At 34.2% G+C, this 16809-nt stretch overlaps 1 protein-coding gene across 1 annotated transcript in view; it reads left to right on the forward strand.

Annotated features, from left to right (window-relative positions):
* runx1 (RUNX family transcription factor 1) overlaps nucleotides 1-16809 on the forward strand; it is a 151735-nt gene that overhangs the window by 128928 nt on the left and 5998 nt on the right. The window contains 3 exon segments of the mRNA XM_048198166.1: nucleotides 5586-5690; nucleotides 9710-9844; nucleotides 9847-9876. Coding sequence (XP_048054123.1) covers nucleotides 5586-5690; nucleotides 9710-9844; nucleotides 9847-9876 — 270 coding nt within the window.

The raw sequence follows: 16809 nt of genomic DNA on the forward strand, positions 1-16809 counted from the left end.
CACTAGCTAGTCGTCCATGCCTTTAACTGTTGAACCTCTTCACTGTGGTAGCACAAGTGTAGTAATGCCATTTTTGTGGGCTGTATTTTAGATATTTGACATTGCAGCAGCCTCATGGGGAAACAAGGAACGACTTCCGAAGGTGTTCGTGATATGTGAATCGTGATGACAGAGCAGTTAGTCAACAGAATGACTAGCTTCTGGGAAATGAAGAGGGGTCCCACAGGGCTCTATTCAAGGCCCGATGTGATTTCGTTGATACAGCCCTCCGCACTAACACTGCTGCCTTTAACATACATGCCTGGACCTGCGGTAAATGTATGAATGCATACACAATCCTTTGTCCTGCTCTCTTTTGTCTGCGTCATCATTTGAACGTGGAATAATAGAGGCAACAAAGTCGATGTTTGCAACAGGTGTGCTTTGAGAGCAGAATGCAAACTGAGTTTGTGTACAGAGAAAAGCGTAAATGTTTAGTCGAGGTTGTTAAACAAAACATATTTGTTGGATATTACTGCATGAAAGTCTTGCATTTCAGACATGCACATCCTCGCAGACGGTTGTTTATCCGAGCGACGCTTATGTTTTGTGTGTTTGTGAGCGCCGAGAGCAGCTGCACTCCGCTGCGATGGAAGTGATTAGGTTTAGTGCCGGAAAACAGTGCGGGTCGAGAAAAACAGCAAGAGTGTGTTAAGTAAGGGAGAAATGTAAACTATGCGTATCTACACACTCTTGCTACTCTGTATTATTCAGACGTGTAGATAAGACAGCGAAGATTGTATCTGTGTGGCTTTTTATGTCCATCAGTTTTTTGTTTTCGCAGCCTTGTGGGCTGTTGAGTCACTTCAGGTGCATTTCATACACACATTTAGTTAAGTTTCTTGTTGAACTTGTCCGTGCACACACACACACACACACGTACAGTAACACAGACACAGATAAACAAATTATAAACAAATTACTGCACCTCACACACACACACACACACGCTTTGTATGGGGACCGTCCCACAGAGAAACACTGCACTTCCTCCCTGTTTGGACAGCGAGTCTCTCAGACAGAACGACTCCCGTCCAGACGCTAAACCACTGAACCACAGTGTGTGTGTGTGTGTGTGTTAGTGCAGAAGGTTTTGTAATGAGTGTGTCGGACAGAAACAGATGAGTTGTTTTGCATTTATATTTCTTGAGAATTCATATACAAAATCGTACTGTGGCAGTGTCAGATAGTACTATGGAATTATTACCATATTCATATACATGGTGATTTACATGCCTCAATAAGGTACTTTACAAAATATAATAATAATAATAATAATGGTAATAACTCATGGTATTATCATGGTAAAAATGGCTCATAAAAGTGTGATATCGGATACTATGGTGCATTAACTTATACACTATTTTGTATAAGTTAGTCAACAGAATGACGAGCTTCTGGGAAATGAGGAGGTCCCACAGGGCTCTGTTCAAGGCCCGATGTGATTTCACTAACGCGTTATTTGTTTGAAGAGGTCTTCACTATTTTTAATGACCATTCGGTTTGAGCAGATGTATTTTTGGTGTTTATTTTATTCTTATTTTCTCTAATATGATTTTTTTTATTTCTATCATTATAGTTTTACTGTAGTGCCATGTTAAAAAAAAAAAAATCAGGGTAATAACATGATGCTGATGATTTACCACACTCATTCACTTGCAAAAAAGTACCACGATATGATACTACCATGTTTTTTGGACAGGTATCATGGTATTCTTGGAGTTCCATAGAAATACCATGGTACATTAATTTTAGTACCATTCAGTATATTTCAAAATACTGTGGTACTATCAAAACAGTTTTTAAAGGGTTTACTATGGTATTTACATGATTCTTCAAAGAATGCTGCATCTCAAAAAACATGGTATAATCATGGTACCAGGAATTATTTATACTGTATTTTAACCAGTGATGGTAATAACGGCATTACTAACGGCGTTACTTTATTCAGTAACGAGTAATTAAACAAATGACTTTTTCCCGTTACAACGCCATTACCGTTACTGACAAAAAAGTGCTGCGTTACTATAATTGAGCTCACTGAAGCGGTTTTCATCCGAGGCTCTCTCTCTCTCAGCCATAGGACCTGCAAAGTTGTTTCTCTGGTGTGTGTTGGGGTGGGACACATGCTAAGTGAGTAGAGATGATAGACCTGCAAAGCGTTTTGTTGTAAAGAAATAGTACAAGTTAGTCATACACAAATATAATTTTAAACTGATAAAAATGTACGATGCTCGGTGTGTGTGTGTGTGTGTGTGTGTCAGAGCATGCAAGCAAAGCGCGAGCTCAAACCAGAACACCCTTTGTGACATGTTGGATCAAAAATATGTGAAATAAGTTTTTGTAGTCGACTAGTAGTTGTTCATTTAAGCCATTAGTTGACTAATCACATTTATATTAATTTGATTTCTTAAATACTGGAGAGAATAAACCATAGTGTTTACGTAATATAGGTTATATAGCACTAAAGCTTGCCATAAAGAACCAGCAAAAGTAATACTTATGAATGTGACAAAAACAGCAAGGAGAAATGTTTTCTGAATCAGTGTCGGCATCATCATCTCCGCATGTGGACACGCTTAGAGAGAAAATGCACATCTCATTCGGATTACATAATCAGAGAGCAGCCTATTTCTTTTCATTTTGAATTATTTCATTTAAAAGTAGACATTTCAAGCTTTCTATAGATATATTTCTCAAGTCTGTACGCTGAGTTTTGGTTCATTTAGCCTGTTAAGACAAGCTCAAGTGATCGTGCCGGCGCCTCCGTGTCATGATTATATTTTCTGCTATATTTGCTTCTTATTTATTAAATCCAGACAATTGGTTGATGAAACATTGATTAAAATTAAGATACAATTTTTACAAAACGAAATTCACTTTAAAGAAAGGCTTTCTACAAAACAGAAACTTAATAAAGTGATCAAAATCATGTCTGCATGACTCCTGATATATTGTGCATCTTATGATGCATCATCTTACTCATGCTGTTCACTTTTCATAAATCAAAAACATAACATAGGCCTACTTAAATAATAATTTATTTTTAGACTTATATTGAATATTGGGGGCGTCCAAGTTAATTGAAATATTTAAAGTAATGCAATAGTTACTTTCCCTAGGTAATTAGTTACTTTTATAATGATGTAACTCAGTTACTATTTGTGAGAAGTAACTAGTAACTGTAACTAATTACTTTTTTAAAGTAACGTGCCCAACACTGATTTTAACACATGATTACCATATTCATGTGTCACGGTAGTACTTGAAAGTACCTTGGATTTCCATAGCGATACCATGGTACGTACATTTTAGTACCATTTAGTATATTTCAACATACCATGGTATTGCCATCTGATACTATCATTGTAGTTTTTAAAGGGTTTACTATGGTATTTACATGGTTCTTCAAAGAATACCATGCTGCTTCTCCAAATGCATGGTATAATCATGGTACTGGGTCCAAAAAACACTTTAATACTGTATTTTAACACACAGTTACCATATTAATGCTTCAAAGTACCTTGGATTTCCATAGAAATGCCATGGTACATCAATTTTAGTACGTTTTTAAGGGTTTACTGTGGTATTATTTACATGGTACTTCAATTCCATGTCCAAAAACATGGTATTTTCCAAAAAAACACAGTAGTAATACTGCAATTTGACACATAACGTGGTACTCCAATGCATTTTGAAGAATACCATGGTACTTTTTTGTAAACTGAATGTCAATGCAGATTATTAGCGCAGTATTACAGCGTTTCCCCTGGATGTGCTGTGATGTTTGTGTGTTGTTTGTGTCTGTGTGAGATCATCGCAGACAGAAGTGGATCGGTGTTGTCACAGCGACTGCGCTCAGAATAGCACCTGGCATCGGACTCGAGCGCTGATCCTTGGCGCGGCCCGTGTTTGCGTGTGCGTCTGCACATCTGTGCATATGTGTGTGGTCAAACCCGTAGTTTGTCATATTTTGGGGAACAGCTTGGAGTTTTTCCCAGCTCTATTTTTCTAGCGCGTGTGTGTGTAACCGTACCTTGCTTTGGCCGGCGATCTTAGGCCCGTTTAGTGCTGTGTAACTCAAACCTGCTGCTGGCATTCAAACGGACGCCTCCCTGGGGTCCATCTCATCGTCATAGCGATGAGTGACAGGTGAAAGCATCAGGAATTGTGGGTACAGCTCCCATAATCCTCCCAGTGCTCGTAGTCAAACCAGGTTTATGTAGTTTGGCACATATGCACGTCTCGTCCAATAATGTCAGTCAAAACATGAGAAACAGCTCATTATGAAACCGCGAGCAAAAATCTTGCATCTTATTATAATTTGAGTGAGTTTGTTGAATCAAGCAGCCCATTGTGTGAATTAGTGAGAGCTAAATGGCAGTTTTCCAAAAAGACTTTTTAAAACACTCAAAATTGCATTGATAATAATCAGAAATGTTTCTTGAGCAGCAAATCATCATATTAGAATGATTTCTGAAAGATCATGTGACATTGAAGACTGGAGTAATGATGCTGAAAATTCTGATTTGATCACAGGATATAAATTACACTTTACTAAATATTCACATAGAAAACAGCTGTTTTACATTGTAATAATATTTCAGAACTTTACTGTATTTTTGATAAAATAAATGCAGCCTTAAAAGATGGTTAGATGATTTTCTATGGAAAGAGATTATAAATATATATATATATATATATATTATATTATATTTATTTATTTATTTATTTTATTTTTTACATAAAAAAAATAAGAGTTTTTGCATTTCAGCATTATTTTCATGACAATTAAGCATGTTTTTACCCATAACTTTGGATTTTTTATTGTAATTTTTATTATGATCAGTGGTGATTCTCATTACTGAAATATAATGATATCAATTAAAAGCAGCACAATTAGCATGTTTGGTTTTTCATGTATTTATTTTGCTTTACAGTATAAGACTTTTTGCATTAAAGTGATGATAATTAGGTGGTGAAATGCGCTTAATTTAAAATAATGAATCCTAAACATCCTAAAAAGACTGTATTTTCTTTATGCAAAATAATATTTCTTTCCTTTTACTTTTGAAATGCAATCTTGACTGATTTTGTGAGTGTGTGTGTGTGTGTGTGTGTGTGTGAAAGTGTTTATGAGGGGTGAAATCTGCCCGTTTTTATGTCGTGGCTCCTCTCAATATCTCACTGAATTATTTCAGACTCTCTCTCTCCTCGAGATCCTCCATGTGTCCTCTGTTTATTTGGGGACGCGGTCACATGACGTGGTGTTTGGCCCATGTCTCGGCTGTACTGCCTGAACTCTGTCTCTGTTTAAGGACACAACAGAAGTGACTTTAAATTCCCTTCTGTGTCTGATTGTGGGTTTTTTATTGTGGCATGTGCACTCATGACGACAGCCGTCCATCAGATAGATCAGCCGTAATGTCTTCATCCAAGCTCAGTCTCGTCTCGCCTGTGTTTTACAGTCTCGCACTCCTTAAATGAACACATTTGACATGCAGCAACTGATAAATGCTGAATTTCTGTTTGTTTGTGTTTGTCAGGGAAGAGCTTCACTCTCACCATCACCGTCTTCACGAACCCTCCTCAGGTGGCCACTTATCAGAGAGCCATCAAGATCACTGTGGACGGACCCCGAGAACCACGCCGTGAGTGACCGCGCACTTCACAACATGTTATCGATCACTATCATGGCATGAATGTGTGTAGTATTTGCACACTTGCATCACACTTAGTAGACCTTCAGACATTTTTAAGTGTTAAAATACTTTTTAGGGCCATACTTGCATTCAGAGGTGTAATATATGTTCTACCAACGAGTGTTTTTATTATTATCTTATCAGTGTCATTTCATCAGTGTAAATCAGCTAAAGCTGTGGACGAGTTTGATGTGGTTTGGCTGTTGTCGTGATGGTGTGTTGGTTGCAGGATGGTGTTTTATTTTGTCTTTGTTGTGATTTCAGTCAGTTAAACAAGTAACTGGTGAGATTTAAGACTGGTTAGTATGTTGGTAAATACTATAATACTGAATGTTTACCATATGTATATATCATGGTATTTAGATTGTATTCCAAGGAACCTCAAAGAAACCCCATGGCACTTTTGTTTTTTTTATTCAAAATAATATTTTAAATGAAAAAAAAAAACAAAAAAAAAACATAGTACATAATAATCTATTTTTTATTTTAACTTTATTTTATTTTATTATTATTAGTTATTATTATTACTACTACTACTAATAATAATAATAATATTATTATTATTATTATTATTATTATTATTGTTGTATTAATTAATTATTATAATTTCTAAAGTATTATTAATAATATTAATAATGAAAAAAATAATTCTTTAGCAATTATAATTATTTTTACTAATATTTATTATGAATTTAGATGTTTTTTTCCGTTTTTCATTTATTATTATTAAATTAATAATAATTAATGTATTAAAAATCATTATAATTACTAAAGTATTATTAGTATTAATAATAATACTAATTTGAATTATAATAATACAATAATATTTACTATGTATTAAGTTTATTATTATTATTGTTGTTGTCATAAATTCATAAATTACTAAAGTATTATTAGTAGTATTAATAAAATTAATAATAATGAAAAAATAATTCTTTAGTAATTATAATTATTTTTACTAATAATATTTATTATGTGTTAAGATGTTATTATTATGGTTTTCATTATTATTATTATTATAATTAATAATTAAATTTGTATTTCATTTTTTTTTTTCAAAATAATTATTATAATTACTAATAGTATTAAAAATAATGAAAAACATAATAATAACATATTAATACATAATAAATATTATTATTAAATATAATTATAATTACTAAAGTATTATTATTATGTTTTTCCAATATTGTTATTAATAATACTAATACTAATAGTACTTTAATAATTATAATGATTAATTAATACAATAATATTTACTTTGTTTTAAGTTTATTATTGTTGTTATTATTAATGTAGTGACTATATTAATTTAATAATAATATATTATTATTAAAATGTTACATTATTAAAATGCCAGGACTTTGATATTGCATTAAAAAGCATATCTCCTGCCAGATTACTTTATTTGTATTATTTGTACTGGTATGTGTCTGAATCATTTAGTTTTTAATGTAGTTTCTGTTGGTCACACTAGTGTAAAGTGTGTGTGTTTTAATAGCGTGTCTTTATATGAACGCGTATCACGCTGTGCGCTCGTGTTGGTGTCCGTGGCGGGTCTATTCCCCGTTGGTCCGTTATTCCGGTCGGGAATCCATCGGACGGCGCCACCCCGCATATTCTGGGTCTGTCTGGCGGGATGCGCTGGCCTCATCTTCAAAGCGCTCAGACGCGCTCTCTGATTTCAGCAGGACTTCCTCCCCTCGCGTGCGCCGACGAGTGTGCGGATGAGTGCGGCTGATGGTTTCACACAGCTGCGAGCCGCGTCTTTTCTGTTCCTTTCCGTTTGCCTTTTTCTCTCATCGCCTGTGATCATTAATCCCGGTCTCTATGTGTGAGGTCAAAGCCAGACACACACACACATCAGACACCACAGCGCCCCCTACTGGAGCAGTGACATTCTTGTCTCATCTCCTCTCACGTCATTCACCATCATTAGTAGGACGTGAGATGTACAGAAGTGTGTGTGTGGTCAGCAGTGCTGGGTAGTAATTGATTACATGTAATCTGGATTACATAATCAGACTCCAAAAATTGTTTACAATTTTAAAGTTGGATTACAGTTACTTTTTTATGGATTACATGTAATCTGGATTACATAATCAGACTCCAAAAATTTAGTTTACAATTTAAAAGTTGGATTACAGTTACATTTTATGGATTACATGTAATCTGGATTACATAATCAGACTCCAAAAATTTAGTTTACAATTTAAAAGTTGGATTACAGTTACATTTTATGGATTACATGTAATCTGGATTACATAATCAGACTCCAAAAATTGTTTACAATTTAAAAGTCAGATTACAGTTACTTTTTATGGATTACATGTAATCTGGATTACATAATCAGACTCCAAAAATTAAGTTTAAAATTTAAAAGTCATCTTACAGTTACTTTTTATGGATTACATGTAATCTGGATTACATAATCAGACTCCAAAAATTAAGTGTACAATGTAAAAGTCGGATTACAGTTACTTTTTATGGATTACATGTAATCTGGATTACATAATCAGACTCCAAAATTAAGTTTACAATTTAAAAGTCGGATTACAGTTACTTTTTATGGATTACATGTAATCTGGATTACATAATCAGACTCCAAAAATTGTTTACAATTTAAAAGTCAGATTACAGTTACTTTTTATGGATTACATGTAATCTGGATTACATAATCAGACTCCAAAAATTAAGTTTAAAATTTAAAAGTCATCTTACAGTTACTTTTTATGGATTACATGTAATCTGGATTACATAATCAGACTCCAAAAATTAAGTGTACAATGTAAAAGTCGGATTACAGTTACTTTTTATGGATTACATGTAATCTGGATTACATAATCAGACTCCAAAATTAAGTTTACAATTTAAAAGTCAGATTACAGTTACTTTTTATGGATTACATGTAATATGGATTACATAATCAGACTCCAAAATTAAGTTTACAATTTAAAAGTCAGATTACAGTTACTTTTTATGGATTACATGTAATCTGGATTACATAATCAGACTCCAAAATGGATTACATGAGTGCCTGGGTAGTAACTGATTATATGTAATCTGGATTATGTAATCAGATTCCAAAAATTACTTTTTAGTTACTTTTTTTATGGATTACATGATTACATATCATTCACACAATTTTTTTTTTTTCTTTCAAAAAATCCTAGCACTTATAAACATTGGCAAAGCCTTCCAATTTTGTGGAAATCTACACATCAGCCACTAGTCAGGTGTCTATAATTATTTTAAGTTAATATTACTTTAATATTTCAATAATTTAATAACACATTTGCATGTTCACGGTTCTCCGATATCAAATAATTGTCACAATGACATACAGATACACACAAAAACATATCAACTCTCATTTTTATGTTTTTTCGTTTTACATTTTTATGATCTCATTAATTAGCTTTTCATCAACTCACAAACCCTCCTGCAGTTATTTCACAAACCAAATTAATGTTTAATGCACTTCTATATGATTTTACTTTTTTTTAACTTTTTTTTTTGTCAAATAAGTTGGGTCAGAAGTAATCAAAAAGTAATCACAATACATTACCTAATATTTGTAATCCAATAGATTACATTACTAACTACAATTTTCATCATGCAATTTATGGAAGCTTGTTTCCGCCACAGAATAAAACAATCGAAAAGATAATTGCGAACTTTTTATCTCGCATATAAAGTCATAATTGCAAAATATAAACTCGCAATTCTGAGAGAAAAAGTCGAAATAAAGTCACACTTAACTTTTTATTTTTATTCAGTGTCGGAAACAAGCTTCCATAGCAACTGACTGCAATTTGTAAGTAATCTACCCAGCACTGGTGCTCAGATCATGGTGTATGTCTAATAGTTTGTGTTTGTGTGTTTAAGTGGCTTTGATTCTGTTAATGGACAGTCAGTAACTAAATCGTTCTCTCTCATCTCCGTTCTGTGTGTGTGTGTGTGTCCAGGCCACCGACAGAAGCCGGATGAAGCGGTAAAGCCAGGCGCGTTAGCTTTCTCTGAGCAGTTGAGGCGAAGTGCCATGCGGTGCAGTCCACACCACGGCCCCGCCCCCAACCCCCGCCCCGCCCTCAACACGCCCCCTTCAGCAGCCCCGCCCACAGCCAGATTCCCGGTGAGTTAGACCGCAGAACCTCTCTGTACCTGACGCGCATCTCTCTCGAGGGTAGACCTGTGTGTTAATTCTATTCAATTTTATTCTGTCCTATTCTATTCCATATTCTACATTCTATATTCTACTCCCCTGTTCTAGTCACAGTCTTTGATTTTTCTATTTGATTGTTTTCTGCTCTTCAGTTTTTATTCCTCTAATGCAGGGATTCCCAAACTTTTTTATTTTATTTCCTGGTTACTTTTTTAGGTTCCTGGTTAAATAAAGCAAAAATCAAATAAAACAACAACAACAACTTTTTTGTCAACCAAAGACATTTGATCTAAAATATTTAAAGTCCCCCTGAGATTTTAAGTTCATATATTCCAGTAATGAAACAACATATTTGTATATTCACAGTTCTCTGATGCTGATATATATATATATATATATATATATATATATATATATATATATATATATATATATATATTCATTTTTTATTATGTTAAAATATAATAAAAAAATATTTTACATTTTACATTTTATATATATATATATATATATATATATATATATGGAGTTTTGAGTTTTATATTAAATGCTGTTTTTTTTAATGATTATTTTAATTTCACATTTATCATTTCATTAATTATTAGCTTTCTATCAACTCATGAACTCTCTGTTGTCTCAGAAACCTCAGTTTGGGAAACCCTATTCTATTCTATTCTATTCTATTCTATTCTATTCTATTCTATTCTATTCTATTCTATTCTATTCATAGGACTTCATCCGTCCTAAATATTAAAATCACATTAATTGCTTTGCTAGAATAGGAACATTTTATAAAAATGAATCAGAATTTGCTGCAAACACTCTTGTGCTGTGCTTTTGCATTAGTGTGTACTAGTTCAGGGATAGTGGAAGAAAGCGTGTGTGTGTGTGTGTGTGTGTGTGAGTGTGCGGCACGTTGTTATTGGTTCTGCTTGTTCCTGGCAGGTGACGGGGGGAAGTGGGGACACATCACACATCATCGGACGTTCAGACATAACAAATACAGCGAACAAGGCCTCCTTTGATTGGAGCTTAGACAAGCATGCCAGAGCGTGCCGCCACACACACACACACATACACACACATGTAGTGGAAGGCAACGTTTAAGCCCCAATAACAATCAGCAAAAGCCTTGTGAGGGCCACAAATGTTTCTTTGCTCTTTCATCGTTTCTTTTGTTTCATACTACAGAGAAGCCAGATGTAAATATCTGGCCCTTTTACTGTACAGAGGAATGTTCAAATTACACGTTTGCTTCAATTAAAGCAGCGCACTGACATTTCTCACAGTCTGAATACTGGAACATTACCGCGCTTTATGCCATTCAAGTGTGGTGCCTTCTGTGAAGCATATTCATTTATTAAATATTTTGGGTAATTTAATTACGCTTTCAGTGAGGAATAAGCGGCATTCACACAGGATGTGTTTTTGCATTGAAAGCGGCTATGGAGTGCAGCAGATTTAAATTTCCACAGAAAATTGGGAAAGATTTGTGAATGTTTATGAAAGAAGTCTCTTCAGCTCACCAAGGCTGCATTTGATTGGGTTGTTTTAACCCAGCGGTTGGGTTTAATGTTTGCCCGATTGCTGGGTAGTTTAATTTAACTATTGATTAACAATTAGTACTCGCTTAAAATTAACCACAATATATTTAATAAACATTTATTAATAAGTTTAATGAATAATTAAATAATAAACCTGTATTAAATTGCTTATTAATAAATGTTCACCTTTTGATTATTATTGTTGACTCTAGTAATCATGTGTCTGATTTTTAATTTCCAACCAATGTTGGGCAAACATTTAACCCAGCCGCTGGGTTTGTCCATTTTTAACCCAACTTGGGTTGTTTAGAGTGTAACATTCTAAATGTTTTTGCAATTTTGATCAATTTAACACATCCATGCTGAGAAAAAAGTATTAATTTTAAGTCATCTTCTGAGAAATCAACTGACGACAGCTCTAAGTTTGGCACTTCTGCTTTTCATGCGTTGTTGTTTAAAACATTTCCCAATCTGAAAGCACAGACCTCCCGCTCCGAAATACTGAGATCCTCTTAGTTTCTCTTCCCCTTCATGGGTGCAGATGGGAGAAAGGTGTATGTGTGCGTGTGTGAGAGAGAATGACAGAAAAACGAGCACCTTGCGTATGTGTAACGAGGAGGAAGCAGAACGCAGAAAAGGGGAAGTGAGACGTGTTTGACAGGAAGCAGGCTTGTGTGAAAATCCCTCATTCAAAGCGCAACCAAATCTAGTGCTGTTTGATTTTATTCATGGAAATAAGTCGATTAAAACAAGCAGACAAAACCAAAATTATTTTCTTAAACACCAAAGTCTACATTTATATGGAAGCTTGTTTCCACCATGACATAAAAAATAAAAAGGTAATTGTGACTTTTTATCTCACAAGTCAGACTTTTTTCCTCAGAATTGCGTGATATAAAGTAAAAAAAATATATATATATAAATAAATTACTCGCAATTCTGACTTTATAACTCACAGTTCTGACTTTATAACTCGCAGTTCTGACTTTATAACTCACAATTCTGACTTTATAACTTGCAATTCTGACTTTATAACTCGTAATTCTGACTTTATAACTCGCAATTCTGACTTTGTAACTCGCAGTTCTGATTTTATAACTCGCAATTCCGACTTTATAACTTGCAATTCTGACTTTATAACTCGTAATTCTGACTTTATAACTCGCAATTCTGACTTTGTAACTCGCAGTTCTGATTTTATAACTCGCAATTCCGACTTTATAACTTGCAATTCTGACTTTATAACTCGTAATTCTGACTTTATAACTCGCATTTCTGACTTTGACTCGAAATTCTGACTTTATAACTCGTAATTCTGACTTTATAACTTGTAATTCTGACTTTATAACTCGTAATTCTGACTTTATAACTCGCAATTCTGATTTTATGACTCGCATTTCTGACTTTGACTCGAAATTCTGACTTTATAACTCGCAATTCTGACTTTATAACTTGCAATTCTGACTTTATAACTTGCAATTCTGACTTTATAACTCGTAATTCTGAATTTATAACTCGTAATTCTGACTTTATATCTCACAATTCTGACTTTATAACTCGCAATTCTGACTTTATAACTCGCAATTCTGATTTTATAACTCGCAATTCTGACTTTATAACTTGCAATTCTGACTTTATAACTCGTAATTCTGACTTTATAACTCGTAATTCTGACTTTATATCTCGCAATTCTGACTTTATAACTCGCAATTCTGACTTTATAACTCGCAGTTCCGACTTTATAACTCGCAATTCTGACTTTGTAACTTGCAGTTCCGACTTTATAACTCGTAATTCTGACTTTATAACTCGCAATTCTGATTTTATGACTCGCATTTCTGACTTTGACTCGAAATTCTGACTTTATAACTCGCAATTCTGACTTTATAACTTGCAATTCTGACTTTATAACTCGTAATTCTGACTTTATAACTTGCAATTCTGACTTTATAACTCGTAATTCTGAATTTATAACTCGTAATTCTGACTTTATATCTCACAATTCTGACTATATAACTCGCAATTCTGATTTTATAACTCGCAATTCTGACTTTATAACTTGCAATTCTGACTTTATAACTCGTAATTCTGACTTTATAACTCGTAATTCCGACTTTATAACTCGCAATTCCGACTTTATAACTCGCAGTTCCGACTTTATAACTCGCAATTCTGACTTTGTAACTCGCAGTTCCGACTTTATAACTCGTAATTCTGACTTTATAACTCACAATTCTGATTTTATAACTCGCAGTTCCGACTTTATAACTCGTAATTCTGACTTTATAACTCGTAATTCTGACTTTATAACTCGCAATTCTGATTTTATGACTCGCATTTCTGACTTTGACTCGAAATTCTGACTTTTTAACTCGCAATTCTGACTTTATAACTTGCAATTCTGACTTTATAACTCGTAATTCTGAATTTATAACTCGTAATTCTGACTTTATAACTCGTAATTCTGACTTTATAACTCGCAATTCTGACTTTATAACTTGCAATTCTGACTTTATAACTCGTAATTCTGAATTTATAACTCGTAATTCTGACTTTATAACTCGTAATTCTGACTTTTAACTCGCAATTCTGACTTTATAACTTGCAATTCTGACTTTATAACTCGTAATTCTGAATTTATAACTCGTAATTCTGACTTTATAACTCGTAATTCTGACTTTATAACTCGCAATTCTGACTTTATATCTCGCAATTCTGACTTTATAACTCGCAATTCTGACTTTATAACTAGCAATTCTGACTTTATAACTTGCAATTCTGACTTTATAACTCGTAATTCTGACTTTATAACTCGCAATTCTGACTTTATAACTCGCAGTTCCGACTTTATAACTCGCAATTCTGACTTTGTAACTCGCAGTTCCGACTTTATAACTCGCAATTCTGATTTTATAACTCGCAGTTCCGACTTTATAACTCGTAATTCTGACTTTATAACTCGTAATTCTGACTTTATAACTCGCAATTCTGATTTTATGACTCGCATTTCTGACTTTGACTCGAAATTCTGACTTTTTAACTCGCAATTCTGACTTTATAACTTGCAATTCTGACTTTATAACTCGTAATTCTGAATTTATAACTTGTAATTCTGACTTTATATCTCACAATTCTGACTTTATAACTCGCAATTCTGACTTTATAACTAGCAATTCTGACTTTATAACTCGTAATTCTGACTTTATAACTCGTAATTCTGACTTTATATCTCACAATTCTGACTTTATAACTCGCAGTTCCGACTTTATAACTCGTAATTCTGACTTTATATCACTCAATTCTGACTTTATAACTCGCAATTCTGACTTTGACTCGAAATTCCGACTTTATGACTCGCAATTCTGACTTTATAACTTGCAATTCTGACTTTATAACTCGTAATTCTGACTTTATAACTCACAATTGCAAGATAAAAAGTCAGAATTGTGAGATAAAAAGTCGCAATTACCTTTTTAATTTTTGTATTTATTGGCAGAAACAAGCGTTCATACATTTAAAAGTTATTTCCATATGAACTCTCACAGTTGTTATCAGACGTCCAGCTTACTGGATGACAGCTGACTCATTTGAAACCGTTTTAATTTCAGCAAAGGAATTTTCAGAGAAACTGAGCTATGGAAGAGCAAACCCTGAGCAATAAAATGTTCCCGTTGCATTGAGCTGCATGATGGAGTGATGAAAGGACTGAACCGGGCCGGACTGTAGCGCGGGACAGAATGTTTCCTGCCGCGTGCTTCCCTCTGATCCGCCGGCCAGAAATAGCAGCGGGATTACGGCCAGCGGAAACCGTTATTAAGTCATTCAAGAGCTCTCTTTCTCTCTCGTTCTTTGCTACTTCTCTTTTCATACCCGTGAAAATAAGAAGCAGGTGGTTGCACGGGCCTGACGCGTCCATGTTTGTTTGTGTGTTCGGATGAGCTCTGGCGCGTGCAGATTTGAGGAAGCTTGTGTATTTTTAATTTGCATTTGTTTGCGGGTCGGACTGACTTGTGCTCAGATTAGGGAAGTTTGGCCAGAAATCTATTTGTAACGTAACGTGTGCTCCTGAGGTCTCAAACATCACTAAAACACTGTAACGTTAAATAACTCACAGCCAAACGTATCGAATGTCCTTTGATTTCTCCCAGTAGTTTTCTCAAAGTAGATGAATTGGAACAAATGGAACTTGCTGGAAGGGATTTTGGAAGCTGGAATCAGTCTGATAACTGAGACTTTGTTAAAGACGTTTACAACTTTGATCACTGCGGTGAATTGAACCTCAGAGAATTTTCTTCTCAAGAAAACAATTTCAGAATCACTGTTGAAAGACGTGTTTCCATACTACAGGAACACTTTCCCACATCAACTGCTGGGAAATTAATGTTCTGTCATTATTTACTTACCCAACCTGTATGAGGTTTATTTTTCCATGGATGACAGAAGGAGTTTAGCAGAATATCTCAGCTGCTCCGATCGCATTTAAATAATCAATTTAATAATCATGATGCATCAGAGAAAAGAATGAAGTTTGAGAGCTTATGTATGTTCATCACACACACCTATTATATGACTGGAATATACCATATATAGATTCATATGGACTGTTTTTATTTTATTTATTTTTTTAGTCCTATTTTGGAGTGAACAATATGAGTGAGAATTTTCTCTGTTTTTCATTATTTTAGTATTATTTATGTACTATTAAAGTATGTTTATATTTTCAGTTTTTATTTTAATTTTAGTTTGTTTTAGTAATTCTAAAAAAGAAAATATTTTTTTTTTATTATTTTTAATGTCTGTTTAGCTTTATTTTTATTTCAGTTGTAATTTTAGTAATTGTAATACTTTAATACTTGAATGTATTTGTGTGTCTGTGTGTGTTTGTGTGTGAGAGAGACTGTGTGTCTGTGTGCGTGTGTGAGTATGTTTGTGTGTGTGTGTGTGTGTCTGTGTGCGTGCATGTGTGTGAGAGTGTGTGTGTCTGTGTGTGCGTGCATGTCTATAAGTGTGTGTTGTGTGTGTGAGTGTGTCTGTGAGTATGTTTGTGTGTGTGTCTGTGTGCGTGCATGTCTGTGTGTGTGTGTGTGTGTGTGTGTGTGTGTGTGTGTGTGTGTGTGTGTATGCATGTGTCTGTGTGCGTGCATGTGTCTGTGAGTGTGTGTGTGTGTGTGTGTGTGTGTGAGTATGTTTGTGTGTGTGTCTGTGTGTGTGCATGTCTAAGTGTGTGTGTGAGAGTGTGTGTGCATGTGAGTATGTTTGTGTGTGTGTCTGTGTGCGTGCATGTCTGTGTGTGTGTGTGTGTGTGTGTGTGTGTGTGTGTGTGTGTGTGTTTGTGAGAGAGTGTTTATTTTGTGTGTGT

The sequence above is a fragment of the Megalobrama amblycephala genome, linkage group LG7 (assembly GCF_018812025.1).
Source record: "Megalobrama amblycephala isolate DHTTF-2021 linkage group LG7, ASM1881202v1, whole genome shotgun sequence".
NCBI lineage: Eukaryota > Metazoa > Chordata > Actinopteri > Cypriniformes > Xenocyprididae > Megalobrama > Megalobrama amblycephala.